The sequence below is a fragment of the Elephas maximus genome, chromosome 20 (assembly GCF_024166365.1).
Source record: "Elephas maximus indicus isolate mEleMax1 chromosome 20, mEleMax1 primary haplotype, whole genome shotgun sequence".
Taxonomy (NCBI): domain Eukaryota; kingdom Metazoa; phylum Chordata; class Mammalia; order Proboscidea; family Elephantidae; genus Elephas; species Elephas maximus.
In genome coordinates this window covers 37258125-37275727 of record NC_064838.1, presented here as the reverse complement: position 1 = coordinate 37275727, position 17603 = coordinate 37258125, and the positions used below count along the sequence as shown (strand labels likewise).

At 43.9% G+C, this 17603-nt stretch overlaps 1 protein-coding gene across 1 annotated transcript in view; it reads right to left on the bottom strand.

Annotated features, from left to right (window-relative positions):
* The window catches only part of SYN2 (synapsin II), a 197795-nt gene that overhangs the window by 13202 nt on the left and 166990 nt on the right, over positions 1 to 17603 (bottom strand). Inside the window, exons 7-10 of the mRNA XM_049861846.1 lie at positions 17270 to 17412; positions 8844 to 8918; positions 8291 to 8393; positions 6812 to 6961 (exon numbers count right to left, since the gene is read on the bottom strand). Coding sequence (XP_049717803.1) covers positions 6812 to 6961; positions 8291 to 8393; positions 8844 to 8918; positions 17270 to 17412 — 471 coding nt within the window. The remainder of the gene's footprint in view (positions 1 to 6811; positions 6962 to 8290; positions 8394 to 8843; positions 8919 to 17269; positions 17413 to 17603) is intronic.

The following is a 17603-nucleotide window of genomic DNA, read 5'->3' as shown; positions in this document are numbered from 1 at the left end:
TCGTTGACTGGGGCCCTCCCATAACCTAAGGACACAAGACATGTCCCATGGGGGCAGTCCATGGGTCCTATGGGGGCACTGAGGGCCAGGTCACTCGAGGTCAGAATGTCAGCTTCAAGTGATTAAAGATGTCCTTTAAAAGTTAGGACAGCCCCAAAATAGTTTCCCTTAATAGTCTGTTGAGGGATCTAGTCACCAGTGACTATCTGAACCTGCCTCACATCTCTTCACATTCTCAGCTCACACTCACTGGGGAACAAATTCCCTAATGTCAGCCCACTGTGGGAAGCAGGAAGGCCTTTCATTTGTCCTAAATTTACCTCTTTGAAGCTCAAGTGAGGCCCTCTTATTCCCATGTTTGGGATTTGAGGAACAATTGTGTCCCCCTCTCTAAATGCATGGCTCTTCTTTAGGCTCCAGTGAAGCCTGTTCTTAGCCTTGGTCCTTCTCACCAAAGAATCCTCACCTTTATGAGCCTTTGTGGCCCTAAGGACCTGGCTGGAAATGTTTGGAGTATTTTCTTAGACCAGAGAGCCATAAAAATGATTGGCGCAATGTCCCCTTAAGGGCCAGAGGTATGGCCTCAGTCCTTCAATTCTGAGCTCTCATCACTGCCTTTTCCAGATTCTGTAGTTAGCACATATCCTTGAGCACAGCATCTCAGAGCTAGAAGATTTTAAAATGTATTGGCTCCAATAGCTCTCACTCCCAGCCAACTCCTCTCCATGTCTAGGAGGAGGGTTTCAACTGCCCTACTTGATTAGCATTGCTGTGGGAGGCACACGCTTCTTGCCAGAGCAGCCATTTTCCCTCTCAGTGCTAGACAGCGTATTCCTTATGCTGGGTCCAAACCTGTCTTCCAGAAGGTTTGCCTTTAAGTACCAGGTCTATCCCACGGCAGCGACCAGAAAGCTAAAGACATAAAGTCACGTGCTCCTTGAAACCACTGCTAATCAATTGTAGTTCCTTTAACTTTTACTCACAGAATAGATCTGCCTCCCAGTTTTTCTTCACTGAGCACATTGCAGTTAGAGTTTGTTCCTGTCACACTCTGACCCTCAGGCAGCAAACAGTGTTTCACATGTACTCTGATCAGCTCAGGGTAGAAGAGGCTGGGCACCAAATGTGTATTAATGCTTCCTAAGGCTGAGTCTTAAAATCACTCCCCATGGGCGTAACCCACAAGCCAAATAGCACGCCCACTCTGTATACTGAACACAGACCAGTCTCCCCCTCACCCTTCTGTGTCTGAGATTTCTGCATCAGCGATTCAGTCCTTTGGTTCTGGAAGACTTTACAGGAGAATAAAAGGGATGGGAACAGTAAAATGGGAAGCGAACAAAGATTAGCCACGTGAAGGACAGCATGACCTGGAAGCTTTGTCCACCTGCCTCCTCCCTGGTTCCTGGACTCTCAACAGCAGCACACGTCTCTCCAGAGCCCCAAGATGAGAGGCCTAGTTCAGATCCCAGAAGACAGACTCCAAGGGTCAGGGCATGTGTGGGGAGAGGGCAGAGCAGGGAGTACAGGAAGGAGGCTCTGTGGGTATTTAGCCCGCAGGCTTTGGCTGTCACTGGCCACCAGGTGTCACTGCCGCCCTGAGAACAGTCTCCCTAAAGGACTTCAGAGCCCCCTGGTGTAGAAGGTCACTGCCTAGGCCAACTCTCAGGGCCCCCCCAAAGCTGGCAGTCCACGCAGGCTGAGGCTCAGCTGTAATCAGCCAGATCAGCCTTTGCCACTCTTCTCTCTGTTTCAGGACAGTCAAGGCCTCTTACACCCCTGACTCTACACCTCCGAACCACAGCAGGCAGCCTGGGCCCGCTCCCATGCCTGTGCCCTTTGTGTGCTATAGTTAACCCATCCCAGCTAGGGGCTGGCTGGTAACAAGGTAAGATGTGTCCTCTCCCTTGCTTCACTCCCCCTCCCTTCCCCCACTGAACTAGTGTCCTTTAGGTGTTCCCCTAGAATCAAAGAAGAAACGCTCTCATGATGGAGTTGCAGGCAAAGATATAGAGAAAGGTAAACAACTGGGTAGTGATGTCTGCTCTAGTCTTCGCCCAGAAATCTGGGTAGGATGCAGCTCCTAGGCTTGTGACTCAGGCCAGAAGCTGCTTCACTCAGCCTGGGCCGCCAGAGCTACAGAAGAGGCGAGCAAGAGGGGCCTGTGAGAAGTGGCACATGAATTAGTGACAGCATCTAAGGGCCCAGATGGTCAGGCAAAGAGCTGGTTGGGCCTGCAAAGTCCTGGCTGGGACCCAGGTAATGCCCCCTGGTTTGTATCACTTGCACACTCCCAAAATCCTTAATAGGATCCTGGCTCAACTCCAATACGCTGGTAGTTATGCAGTGGCATATCAAGGGGAGGGGTTAGTGGCAGTGGTTTGCCTGGGTGGGAGGACCATTTTATCACTGTTGTTTGTATACAATTGTTAGAACTAGGTGATGATAAAGAGTAGACATTTGGTTAGTTTTATGATTGTTGTTAAAATTCTCTACAGATGATTGACTGCACCTGGGCAGACCACTCCCATCTATCCTCCTTGGTACACCCATAATGTACTCAATGGCTACTAGGTACTAGGTACCCTGCTGGGCCCTAGAGATACAGCAGTGAACAAGTTCCTACTCTCAAGGAGCTTACATTCTAGTGGAGGAGACAAAGAAATAAATAGACAAGAATAATCTTAGCTGATGCTGAGTGCTATGCAGAAAATTAAAAAGGGGAGAGGTGGTAGCCAGTGACTAGGTGGCAACTTTGGACGGGGTGGTTGAAGAAATGCTAGTTACACTGTTGTGAAGGAGCCAGCCATGCAAGGATAAGGGGGAAGAGCATTTCGGAGAGAGAGCATACAGCTAAGGCAAAGGCCCTTACCAGCGTGGCTAGGGCAGACTGGGCAACAGCTACAATGGTTTGAGGACAAAGAGGCAGATAGGGGCCTATACAAACTGCTTGGGGAAAACTGGGGGGAAGGGAAGGTTTAAGGGAAAAATAACCAAGAGATCTGCTTTGGCCATGTTATATTTAAGATACCTTTTAGACACTGAAGTAAAGATTTCAAGCAAGAGTTAAAAATGTGAATCTGGATTTTAAAGGGGTGGTCAGGGCAGGAGATTGATATGGACTGGCCGAGATCACCAGGGAGTAGACACAGACCAAGTTCTGGGGCATTGACATTTAGAGATTTACAGAAGTGGAGGAGTGAGCAAAGGAGGCAGAGAAGGAGAAGACCTAGAGCCTAGCATCCGTTTTAAACTAAGGTTAAGCAACATTCTGGGCTAGGCCTGTGCTAGTCAGCAGGAACACAGAGACGAATAAGGCACGGCCCCTGCCTACAAGGCACTTGAGAAACATTTACAAGATCAATTTAATCATGTGAGCTGAGCACAGAAGGACTCTAGAGATCATCTAATTCAACTCGATTTAATAGGTGAGGAAACAGAGGTCTAGAGATAGGAAGTGACTTGCCCAAGGTCACACAACCTTAAGGCAGAGTAGGGACTAAGGCTTGAGCACCCCGACTGCTAGCCTGGCAAGCTTCCCACAACATCCTGCTGTAGCCTCTAATGAGAGGCTGAGCGAAGGATAGTGGGATTTCTGCAAGGAGCCCCATCTTTAGGGAGGCTCATTCCTCACCTTGCTTCCTGCTTTGACTCTGATATATTATAGATTTCCCTTTAAAATGTTTAAACTGCAATATTTAATGTTTATAAAAATAAGGGCCTTGTTCCAAGGAGTGCTTTCTGTGAAATGGAAAATACTTTTATGTGACATCTCTGGAATGGAAAATATTTTTGTGCGATGTCTCTCTTGTTATTGAACTTTTATGCATCAGAAATCATTTTCATATAATCTAAATTTTATTGCTAGAAGGTGATTTTTTTGTTTATCCCTCATTTTACAAACAAAGGTCCTGGCTGAGGCACAGAAATGCGGAGAAATTGCCCAAGGTCACCTGGTCAGCCAGCAGCAAGGCCAGGGCTAAGCTCAAGTCTCCCAGTTCTCAGCACAGCCTTCCTCTAGTTCAGGATGACTTCCCTCGCAGAAGGCTGAGAGAGTGTTGTACACACTTACAGAAGTACTTCAGGACCCCTCATAGAATCCTGGAGCAGCCCATTTCTGTTTATCTTGTCTGGGCAGAGTCGGGCTCTCTTACTCAGTCAAAAATTCTTTAAGAGGCTACCGGATGTCCTCTGTATTTCTCAGGGCTAAAGGGAAGAAGGGGATCACTTGTCACTCTTTCTCTAGGGAGGGCCAAGCAAAAATTCGCCAATCCTATCATCGACAGAGTCAGTGTAGACTAAAAGGCAGGACTAGGATCCAAGTATCTTGGCTTCATCAGATTTATAAAATCTAACCACAGGGCTGATTATGTTTTTAACCATGAAATTCTTTTCATCACCTCTAGTTAAGCACAATATATAAATAATGGCCTTGTATCTCTGACAAGCAATTAATTTTTGTTCTCCCAATTACCTGGCTATAATTCTCTAGTGACTAAATCCCTGAAGTTCAGGGCACTTGGCTAGGAGTCAGACAAAGTATGAGCCAGCTACAGAAGATATGAACTGCCCACAAGAGCTAACGTATGATGACACCCCACTGCATGGGGCTACTCCCAATGCAGACACCCAGACGGTCAACTTCTCTTAGTCCAGAATTTCCCATTTCCTGAGCATCAGTATTCCACTCAAAGAAATTTTTAGAACTCAAAGGCATTTAGATATCATCTCATATCAGAGATGGGGAAACTGAGGCTCAGAGAGGGAAATGACTTGCCAGTCGTCATATTACTTTATTTTAGTTGGAAATACTTCTTATATATTATGTTTCCAGTCTTCGTAAACAGAATACGCAGTACTGACTACCGTTTAACCCTTTCTTGATAATTCAGGCCCATTCTTATAAACACGAACTACACTTCTATGCTATGATTCTGTGACAATCAAATGATGAGAAGAGAAACCTAGGTAATTTGCTATTCTAAAGAATCCAAACTGCTTTAATAATCCAGACTCCCCCTTCAGAGTAAGGCTGTCAGCCTTCTTTCTTACTGAAGAACTTCTAGAATCTAATTGCCTTTGCTTCTGGCTGCAGTAAAACTCTCAGTGAGCACTGATATGCAGAAAAGAGAAGGGTGATTTCAAAGCCTGAGACTTAAGGAACCGAAGCCCAGAGGTTGCTTACTTACATGATAACAGACAAACGCCAGTTGTCGTGGAGTCGATTCTGACTCATAGCAACCCCATGTGTATCAGAGTAGAACTGTGCTCCATAGGGTTTTTAATGGCTGATTTTTCAAAAGCAGATTGCCAGGACTTTATTCCAAGGTGCCTCTGGGTGGACTGGAACCTCCAACCTTTTGGTTAGCAACCAAGCACATTAACTGTTTGCAGCAAGTAATAATGGCTAACCTTTATTGAGCACTTAATATGTACTATGCCATATTTTAGGTGCCTTATCTCACTTAGAAAACCCTGGTGGTATAGTGGTTAACTGCTGTGGCTGCTAACCAAGAGGTCAGCAGTTCGAATCTGCCAGGCGCTCCTTGGAAACTCTGTGGGGCAGCTCTACCCTGTCCTGTAGGGTCGCTATGAGTAGGAATCGACTCAACGGCAGTGGGTTTTGGTTTTGGTATCTCACTTAATACTCTGAACTACCATGTGAGCCAGGGATTGTTATTATCTCTCATGAGCCACAGAAAAGGACCGTGTCCAAGGTCACAAAGCTAGTAAATGGAGGTACCAGGATTCAAACTCGGGAAGTTTTCGTTTCAAAGCCCACACTCTGGATCACTATTCTATTCTAACTCACTAACTGAAGCAGGATTTTAAAGGAAAGACTTCTGAGAGAATTCTCATTTACAATTTGATAAAACTTGATTCCGAGAAAGGGTAGTAATTCCTGCTCCCCCCGACCCCCCGCAAAGTTACACATCTGTGTAGGGGCAGAACTAGACTAGGATTCGGTCCTTTCATTCATTATCCCAAGTTCTTACCACTTCATTACACAAAAGTTCAGTGAAAAGAAGATTTGTGATATTTTTGAAAAGTAAGGTAACTTCTAGGTGGGACTAAAGCACCCCTGGCCCGGGGTCCCTGACTCTCTCTGGTCCACTCAAAGGCCTCAGGGCCTGATGTTCTACAGAAGCTTCAGCGTGGGTTTCCCACTCAACCTGCAGCTGGTACGATGTCATGTGAATGGGATTGGCCATGGGTCATGTATCACAGGCCACTGAAGAAGGCTGCCTCCTCTCCCTCGTGAAGCAGAGAAGATTTCTAACAGGAGTTTTGCCTTGTTACCTTCTCCCAGAATGAGGGACCTGACTCTCCCCTCTGTCGAGACCAGCAGATTCCCCAGAAAGACCCTTCTTTCTCCACAAATTTGGCACACCCATCACACACAGACATAAATAGTTGGTAAGAGGTCCTATCCAGCCCCTCCTCAGGAATATCCCAATTTAAAAGACTGGGCATCCTGGCTCCCAGGGGAAACTGGCTCTGGTTCCCTGGAGACTTCAAGTTTATAGGGAAGAGACCCAGGTCTCACTCCATCCCTGGACATTTCTACGGCTGGTACTGCAGACTGCTAATAAGTAGGTCTCTATAAGGGGTGGTGGAAGATAATCAGGCCTCCAAATGGGAGGGAAGGTAAGGAAAGGGAGAGGGAGAAGACTTCTAAGATCACATCCAGGCCTGAGGATATCTGACCTCTACTCCATCCTAGACCCAAAGCCTAGAGCAAGGGGGGTGGGGGGTGGTGGGAGGGTTGGAACGGTTCTTGGCTCTCTTGTGTCTCTTCCCAGCCACTTACCTGTGGCTGCTGGGTGGTTAAGGGTCTCTGAGGAGACAGGGCAAGGGTCCTGGACAGCAGCTGGTTCATCTTGCTGATGACTAGTTCTGTGATGAGTTGTCTGTCTTCCACTTGGTGTTCGCCAATCAGTGGCATACTGCAATCCATGACCTGATGGAAGGTGTGGCCAAGTGAGGAAAAGGACTAGAAACATAAGAGGCCTCGTACAGTCTTTCAGAATGGGAAAGAGTTAAACTGACAGAGATAAGCTGGAGGTGAAGCTGATGTTCTTATCTTCAGCTTGAAGCATGTTCCTAAGCGGGAGTAGGATCTTTCTCCCCTCCTCCTGCAAACCTGAGCCTTGGGCCCTTCCCCCAAACTTCAACTACACCGGGACTCAGTTAGTCTGAAAGACTGATGGCTGAATGTAGTGGGGAGAGGTAAGAGCAAGGAGAAAGTGCAGCCCCAGGGCTAAGGGGTCTGCAGGAAGAGAGAAAGATCTGGCCAACACACTCCCTTATGTCCCTGGGTCACAGGAGGCAGTTTTCATCTCTTTGTGACTTTTCACCCACACAATCTCTGTCTCCAAACATGCTCCACTCATTAAATGACTAGATTCCTGCCTCTGCTACTTATCTGGCAGGCTGCCTTCCCTCTTTCACCACCAACCCTGATTCTTCTGATCCTTCAAGGCCCAGATCAATGTTTTCCTCCTTCAGGAAGTTTTTGCCCTATTTGTATCATAGACTATAGCCCACCTCTCTCATTTATGAATGAGAAAACTGAGCTACCCAGAGAGGGGAGGTGACCACCCAGAAGGTTAGATCCCAAGCAAGCCATGGAGGAGATTCTGAAGCCCATTTTAGGGATCCTGACACCAGTACTGTGGGAATACAACCAAGTCCTAAAAGGGAGGCTTTTTGTGCTCTCAGAAGACTGCAGGGATATGTGTGAAAGATTCATACTGCCATTGCCTTTCTTAATTCAGGAAAAGGGAGTTAGCAAAGACCCAAGCTGAGTAATATGTCTCCAAGACTCAGTAAGATGCTAAGAAGAATTTTTTGCATCCAGGAGACCAGGTTGAGATACTGATTCACTAGCTTTGGGCATGTGTTCTTGGCCTTAAGCCTCAGTTTTCTCACCTGAAAAATGAGCAGGTTGAACCCAATGAATCCCAAGGTCAACTTTCTGAGAATGAGAATGGTAAAAACACTACAGCCTTTCTCAGAGGAATGGCATTAAGCTAGGGCCCCAGGAAGCCATATCTGGCATCTCCTACAACATGGTGTCGGTCAGCCTAGCCAGTTGGCAGCAATGACTCCCCACTTGCAGAGGTGTATTGCTATGCACAGCCACTGATCTGCCAGTTGGGAATCTTCCTGTGGCCCAGAACACTAACCCAAATGCAGTCTGGGCTGCCTACACAGTTCTCAAGCCAAGAACTTGGCCTCTAGCCTCAGGAGTTGTCTTTCACTGAGATGCTCCTTGGGCCAGACTTACCTCAAAAATGTAGTCTTTCCCATCTTTGCCATGTACAGCTTTGACAGCACAGATGTCCAGGCCACCAAACATCTCAGAGCAGGTGTCCACCCAGAGCTTGTACCTGGAGGGGACAGGAAGGTGTCCTGAGCCTGGGGCATTAGCTTCCATCAAGTTGGCCTGCTGGTCAAGCTCTTCTTGCCACCTCCACCTCTCCCATTCCCTCTCCCTTTCTCATCCCTCCCTCCCCTCATGGAGATTATTCCCTTAGCTACAGTGCCCTGCCCTCTGCTCTCCAGAGCTGACTCATCTTTCCAGGCCCAGAGCAGGTCTCACCTCCTCTAGGATGCCTTCTTTGGCTATTACAATCCATACTAACTAGTCTTCCCTTGGAGCTTGTATAGTCTTTATCTCCATAATTTAACACATGACCTAGTCCTGTCTGATCTTTTTAACTGGCTGCTTGGGCTTGTCCTGTTAGATCAGAGGCTCCCTTTGGGCAGGGCTTACTTCTTAAATCTCTTCATCTATGAAAGCTTCCCTCTCACCGAACCAGGTACTCCCTCTCACTCACCTGTCTGACATGGCAATTTGCTCCAGCATTGCAGATCCTGTGTTTGTTTTCCAGTTCCCTGAGATGGATGTCCTCCTGCAACAAGGTCCCACCAGGACAAGACAGGCAGTGAGCCACACCAACAAGAGAAAAACAAGAACCTTCCAGAATTTTAGCTAAAGGCTGCTTTCTCCACCCACTGCTCCCACAAATAGCCCGGGGGGGCTGTCTGCTCAGCCTAGAGCCCAGCTGCTTCTGCCAAACCCCCATCTGCAATACCCTCCTCTTCTTTACAAGGTCCAGCCTAGACCTCTCTGGCTCCCTGGATCTTCTCAACCAGATGAGCTCTTGCTCTCCTTAGCACCCCTACAATACTATGCCTATACCTCATCTACAAACCTACATTCACTTTTTACTTTAGTTATTTGAGCTAAGTTTTATGCACAGGTCTGTAATCATTCGAGGATATATATTGTGTATTCCCAGAGTCTACCTGCTCAGAATCCGGGATGTCTGATCAGTATGTACAAACTGAATTGAATTGATCCTGTGTAATCCCTTAGAGTTCTTGTAAATATCTCCCATTGCTTCCTTATTGGCTCACTCATTCATTCATTCAACAGTTAGTTTCTGAGGGCCCACCACATTAACAATGTGACTCTGGGCAAGTCAGTTAACCTCTTTGGGCTTAAGTTGCTTTATCAGTCAAATGGAACTGATGGCATCCAGCAGTCAACCTCTTCTCTGTTGTGCCCCCCTCACCCTCCATCCTTGAGCACATGTTGGAGTTGGCTAGACTTGGACTAAACAGGAGGCAGACAACCTGATTTCTGGTTCTGGATTTACTCTTAACTGGCTAAGTGACCTTCGGCAAACCACTTTACCTCTCTGAGACTCTCTTATCTGTAAATACAGGGTTGTTATGAGGACCAATTGATATAGGCTCAAATAAACTGTAAAGCACAAAAACCACATCTTTTTAATGATGAGTCTTCAACCTAGACACAGTCAAGAGGAAGAAGATCACCTAGGGGCAGAAAAGCCCTGCTCCCATCACTGACAGAGCCCTCATGTTCCATCTCCATCACTCAGTACTGTCTGAAGACTGTATGTGCTCATCTCCACTCAGCAGTTCCCAAGAATATCCTCCCCCGAGATCTGACTCCAGACACTGAGAAACCTAGGTACAGCCTGAGGTGGCCCAGTGAGCCAACTGATGGGAATAACTACTCCTCACACTTGTACAGCACTGACAACTTTCCAATATTCCTCCTCACCAAACCCCTCACTAAAGCCTCACTTAAACCCTTCTGCTGTGGGCAGGGTAGGATTCTTTCCCTCACTTTACAGACAAGGAGATAAGACTCAGAAAGGCTAGGAGACTTGTCCAAGGTTGTATGTCTATCTCGTCCAGGCAGCTATGAGATAAAAATCCAGGTTTCCTGGCTCCCTCAGTGTGATGCTCTTTCCCCTATACCCCACTACGTAGCTCAGAAAAACAACGACAACAGCCAAGGGGCTTGCAAAACCTGAACAGAAACACAAAGACAGAATCATAATAAAACAGCACTGTCCACGGCACTGGGTTTGGTTTTTTTTTTTTGGTTTTGTAGTCATAATACTGGTGGTTTACAAATGTGTCCTGTGACTAGACTGAGCTCCTCAGAGGAGGGATAGGGAGTCACTCACTTCTATGTTCCCCAGCACAGAGCCATGATATATAATAGGGTCTCAGAAACTTCAAGTAAATAGTAATAATGTCCCATACATTTGTATGGTACTTTAAAGTTCACAAAGTTCCCTAAGAGTTCACTTCCCACTCTTCTCTAACCACAGGAAACAGGACACAGACCCAGACAGGCTGCCTGGGGCATGTGGGAGTAAAGGGGATATTGAGAGACCACCGAATGACAGGCCCACTGCCACCCTGGACTCTTAGGTCTTCTGGCCTCCATTGAGAGTGGAGACAGGAACATCACCTTCTTTCCTCCAAACACGGGTGTCTCAGGGTTTTCCAGGGGGAGAGCTGGAAAAGAAGGGGAAAATCCCAAACCTTATCTTGGCTATGCCAGGTCAATTCCTTCTTCTGAGAGCAAGGATATGGATAAAAGTTGGGGGAAGAGGAGTGGTGGAGAGAAGCTGAGAGGACCTAAGCATTCCCTCAAATAACTGACAGTCTCTTACAAATAAAAAAGTAAACTTTTTCTAAAGGTGTTCTGGTCACCAACCCCTCATCAATCTTTGAGAATTCACTCTCTCTCTCTTTTTTTTTTTATGCTTCGCTCTAAATTGCTTTTGGAAACTCTAACTCTTAAAAATTTGGCATCTCCTTTTAAGGATCAAGATACTCTGACTCCACTATTATCATCAATAAACATTTTTGTTTTATTTAGGGGACTTTAAAAATGTGGCTAAAAAAATATATAACAAAATATGTGCCAATTCAACAATTTTTACACAGACAATTCAATGACATTGATTATGTTCATCATGTTGTGCCACCATTACCATTATCCTTTTCAAAATCATTCTACTACAATTAATAGAAACTCCCCAAAGCAATGACTCCCACTTCCCCCCTCTCTCCCACCCCTGTTAATCACCCATCTACCTTTGTCTCTATACACTTGTAATTGATGTATTTCACTCAGCAAAATGTTTTCAAGGTTCCTTCATGCTGTGGCATAAATCAGGCTTCATTTCTCTTTATGGCTAACTAACATTCCACTGTACGTTTATCCATTCATTTGCTGACGGACATTTAGATTATTTCCACCTTTTGGCTATTGTGAAGAGTGCTGTGATGAACGTTGGTATACAGGTTTTTCTTTGTGTTCCTGCTTTCAATTCTTTTGGGTATGTACCTAGAATTGGGAATGCTGGGTCTTAAGGTAGTTCTCTGTTTAACTCTTTGAGGAATTGTCAAACTGTTTTCTAGAGTGGATATACTATTTTGCATTCCCACCAGCAATAAATGAGAGTTTCAGTATCTCTATACCTTTATTAACACCTGCTATTTTCTGTTTGTTTTTGTCTTTCTTTTTTTAATCATAGCCATTCTAGTGGGGGGTGAGGTAGTATCTCATAGCGGTTTTGATTTGCATTTCCTTAATGACTAAATGATGCTGAGCATTTTTTTCAGGTGCTTGTTGGCCATTTGTATACCTTCTTTGGTGAAATGTCTATTCAGGTCCTTTGCCTGTTTTTAAATTGGGTTGTTTGTCTTTTTCTTGCTAAATTTTAGGAGTTCTTTATAAATTCTGGATATTATACCTTTATCAGATACATGATTTTATTTAGGGGACTTTTAAAATTAAAAAATAGGAAATTTGCTTTCCTAGGTTCCTGGAATCATCTATTTTAGCTAGTTTTTATAACAGCTTTTTAAAATATCCTGTTTTACATCATGTGTAATTTTAAAGCAATCCTCAATTCCTAGGAAGCCTATAAATACAAAATTATAAACACATCAAAATCAGGAATTGAGTCAGTAAAGGTTAAAAAAAAAAAATTATACCTCAGTTTTCTACAAGGGCTCCTCCCTGAATACTTATTGGGTGCCTACCATGTGGAAAGTCCTGTGGCACAGTGGTCAAGACTTACGTCTGCCGGAATACTCCCAAACTCATTCTATGAAGCCAGCATATCCCTGATACCAAAACCAGGTAAAGACACCACAAAAAAAGAAAATTACAGACCTATATCCTTCATGAACTTAGATGCAAAAATCCTCAACAAAATTCTAGCCAATAGAATTCAACAACATATCAAAAAAATAATTTACCATGACCAAGTGGGACTCATATTAGGTATGCAGGGATGGTTCAACATTAGAAAAACAATTAATGTAATCCATCATATAAATAATACAAAAGACAAGAACCACATGATCTTATCAATTGATGCAGAAAAGGCATTTGACAAAGTTCAACACCCATTCATGATAAAAACTCTCAGCAAAATAGAAGGAAAATTCCTCAACATAATAAAGGGCATTTATACAAAGCCAACAGCCAATATCATCCTAAATGGAAAGAGTCTGAAAGCATTCCCCTTGAGACTGGGAACCAGATAAGGATGCCCTTTATCACCACTCTTATTCAACATTGTGCTGGAGGTCCTAGCCAGAGCAATTAGGCAAGATAAAGAAATAATGGGCATCCAGGTTGGTAAGAAAGAGGTAAAAGTATCTCTGTCTGCAGATGACATGATCTTATATACAGAAAACCCTAAGGAATCCTCAAGAAAACTACTGAAACTGATAGAAGAGTTCAGCAGAGTATCAGGATACAAGATAAACATACAAAAATCAGTTAGATTCCTCCAACCAACAAAAAGAACATTGAAGAGGAAATCACCAAATCAATACCATTTACAGTAGCCCCCAAGAAGACAAAATACTTAGGAATAAATCTTACCAGAGAGGTAAGAGACCTATACAAAGAAAACTACAAGACATTACTGCAAGAAACCAAAAAGACCTACAAAAGTGGAAAAACATACCTTGCTCATGGATAGGAAGACTTAACATTGTAAAAATGTCTATTCTACCAAAAGCCATCTATAGATACAACGCAATTCCGATCCAGATTCCAATGACATTTTTTAATGAGATGGAGAAACAAATCACCAACTTCATATGGAAGGGAAAGAGGCCCCGGATAAGTAAAGCATTACTGAAAAAGAAGAACAAAGTGGGAGGCCTCACTGTACCTGATTTTAGAACCTATTATACTGCGACAGTAGCCAAAACAGCCTGGTACTGGTACAACAACAGGCACATAGACCAATGGAACAGAATTGAGAATCCAGACATAAATCCATCCACATATGAGCAGCTGATATTTGACAAAGGCCCAAAGTTAGTTAAATGGGGAAAAGACAGTCTCTTTAACAAATGGTGCTGGCATAACCGGATAGCCATCTGCAAAAAAATGCAACAAGACCCATACCTCACTCCATGCACAAAAACTAACTCAAAATGGATCAAAGACCTAAATATAAAATCTAAAACGATAAAGATCATAGAAGGAAAAACAGGGACAATGCTAGGAGCCCTAATACATGGCATAAACAGTATACAAAACATTACTAACAATGCAGAAGAGAAACTAGATAACTGGTTGCTCCTAAAAATCAAACACCTATGCTCATCCAAAGACTTTACCAAAAGAGTAAAAAGACTACCTACAGACTGGGAAAAAGTTTTTAGCTATGACATTTCGGATCAGCATCTGATCTCTAATATCTACACGATACTGCAAAAACTCAACTACAAAAAGACAAATAATCCAATTAAAAAACAGGCAAAGGATATGAACAGACACTTCACTAAAGAAGACATTCAGGTAGCTAACAGATAGATGAGGAAATGCTCACGATCATCAGCCATAGAGAAATGCAAATCAAAACTACAATGAGATTCCATCTTACCCCAACAAGGCTGGCATTAATCCAAAAAACACAAAATAATAAATGTTGGAGAGGTTGTGGAGACACTGGAACACTTATACACTGCTAGTGGGAATGTAAAATGGTAAACCACTTTGGAAATTGATTTGGCACTTCCTTAAAAGGCTAGAAATAGAACTACCATACGATCCAGCAATCCTACTCCTTGGAATATATTCTAGAGAAATAAGAGCCTTTACACAAACAGATGTACACACACCCATGTTCACTGCAGCTTTGTTTACAATAGCAAAAAGATGGAAGCAACCAAGGTGCCATTCACGGATGAATGGATAAATAAATGATATATTCACACAATGGAATACTACGCATTGATAAAGAACAATGATGAATCCGTGAAACATTTCATAACATGGAGGAATCTGGAAGGCATTATGCTGAGTGAAATTCATCAGTTGCAAAAGGAAAAATATTTTATGAGACCACTATTATAAGAACTCAAAAAATAAACAGAGAATAAAATATTCTTTGATGGTTACGAGAGGAGAGAGGAAGGGAAGGGGAGGGTTTTTCACTAATTAGATAGTAGATAAGAACTATTTTAGGTGAAGGGAAAGACAACACACAATATAGGAGAGATCACACAACTGGACTAAACCAAAAGCAAAGAAGTTTCCTGAATAAACTGAATACTTCGAAGGCCAGTATAGCAGGGGTGGGGGTTTGGGGACCATGGTTTCAGGGGACATCTAAGTCAATTGGTATAATAAAATCTATTAAGAAAACATTCTGCATCCCACTTTGAAGAGTGGCTTCTGGGGTCTTAAATGCTAGCAAGTGGCCATCTAAGATGCATCAATTGGTCTCAACCCACCTGGAGCAAAGGAGAATGAAGAACACCAAAGACACAAGGTAATTATGAGCACAAGAGGCAGAAAGGGCCACATAAACCAGAGACTATATCAGTCTGAAACCAGAAGAACCAGATGGTGCCTGGGTATAACCCACGACTGCCCTGACAGGGAACACAACAGAGAACTCCTGAGGGAGCAGGAGTGCAGTGGGATGCAGGCCCCAAATTCTTGTAAAAAGACCAGACTTAATGGTCTGACTGAGACTAGAAGGACCCCAGAGGTCATGGTTCCCAGACCTTCTGTTAGCCCAAGACAGGAACCATTCCCAAAGCCAACTCTTCAGACAGGGATTGGACCGGACTATGGGATAGAAAATGATACTGGTGAAGAGTGAGTGAGCTCCTTGCATCAAGTAGACACATGAGACTATGTCAGTAGCTCCTTTCTGGAGGAGATGAGAGGGCAGAGGTGGGCAGAAGCTGGCCAAATGGACATGAAAATAGAGAGTGGTGGGAAGGACTGTGCTGTCTCATTAGAGGGAGAGCAACTAGGGGGATATAGCGAGGTGTATATAAGTTTTTGTATGAGAGACTGACTTGATTTGTAGTCTTGCACTTAAAGCAGAATAAATTAAAAAAAAAAAAAAAAGTGTTACATCTGCTAACCAAAAGGTTGGCAGTTAGAATCCACCAGGAGTTCCTTGGAACTCTATGGGCAGTTCTACTCTGTCCCATAGGGGCTATAGGATCACTATGAGTCGGAATTGACTCGACAGTGACGGGTTTGGCTTTGGTTTTTTGTTTTTGGTTTACCATGTGCCTGCTGCTGTACAAGGTGGTGGGGCACAGAGGTGACACCACTGTTCTTGCCCACAAGGAGCTCAGAGTCTGAGGAGGAGAGCAACATAAAACCATGTGAGCGAAAGGGCTAAACTAGAGGTTGTAAAGGGTGTTATTTGAGGAGTGCAGGGACCAAAACAAACAAACAAAAAAAACCCTTGCGGTCCAGTCATTCTAACTCATAGCAACCCCACAGGACAGAGTAGAACTGCCCCGCAGAATTTCCAAGGAGCAGCTGGTGGATTCAAACTGCCGACCTTTTGATTAGCAGCCTAACCACTACGCCACCAGGGTTTCCACCAGGGGCAGGGAGTATAAATGCTGAAAAAAGGAGTGAGGGTGGGAGAAAAAGGAAAGAAAAATGGAATCAAATGGGGAAGGCTGTTCAACCTTGGAGTCCCAAGTGGTAAATTCATATATTAACAATGTTCTTTCTTTGTAAAGAAAAAAAAAAAACAACTGTAAATTTCAAAAAAGTTGTGGTGGGGTGAAGGAAGCAGGAGGGGGTGTAACATTTCCAAAATTGGAATTATAAACCATTTGCATTCCTATGTAAATTATGGAAGGTCGGGTAGCCTTGAAATCTTTTCTTTTTCTAAATTCTAATGGAAGAAAGCTTTGGCTCTCCATGCTGGCAAATGGATAGTCAGCTGGAGAAGCCATCTACTTCATAACCACAGGGCTTTTAATGCTGTATAGCATTTCCGGGCTATATATTACGTCAGGAGTTTCTTAATTTTTCTGTGCTTTGGCAGTCTGCTGACGTTTATGGGTCACTTCTTAGATGTATAACATGTGTAAGATGTATAAATGTATAAAATACAAAGGAATCCAATCATTTTAAATAATTATCAAAACATTAAACAAATTTGTGATTAGCAGTATATACGCTTCTTTGTAAACAATCGGATGCAGTGGCAGGTCTAATAACTACCATGATTTTGAAGTGGTGAAGAGAATAAATGGTATTTAAAAGTGTCTGTAACATCTGTAATGTGATTCAAAATTATCTGTGATTACTATTGGTGACAAAGTCTCAGGTACTGCTATGACTACCATGGTCTATCATCTATGTTCACAATCGAGGGGGATGCTAAATTTTACTTGTAGGCTAGTGAAAATAAATATTAATTTCTTTTCTCATTTAAGTTCATGGACCCCTCCTCCAATGAAAAGGAACCCGGTTTAATAATCCTTGGCTTAGCTGGCACCCTCTCCCTGATCTACCTTGTAAGCCAGATGAGGTTAAACTTAGAGTTGGTTGCTACCCGGAGGCTTAGTTCCCCCATTCCGACTCAGGAGAAAATGGAGCATATCTGCTGAGAGTCTGCCCCTCACTCACATGTAAGCCTTGTAGTTGTTGCCTATCTTCTGGACCCGGATGTCATACTTGGAGTCAATGAAAGGCTCTGCTGTGGCGTAGGTCTGGGTGAGGGCCACCACACTAGCAATGTCTTGGAAATCGTAGTGGTTTTCCACTTTGACCTAATGTTGGAGCAAGACAGAGGGGAAGAGAGGCAGACATACACATACACACGCTAAGAAGTCATAAGAGACCTGAGCCAAACCCATTGAGGCACTCCTACTCTAGATGCAAACTGGCATGTCACAACTCCCTACAAGGCCCTTTCTATCTTCCCTTCCCAGGGCCCAGAGACCACACCTGCTGCCAGAGA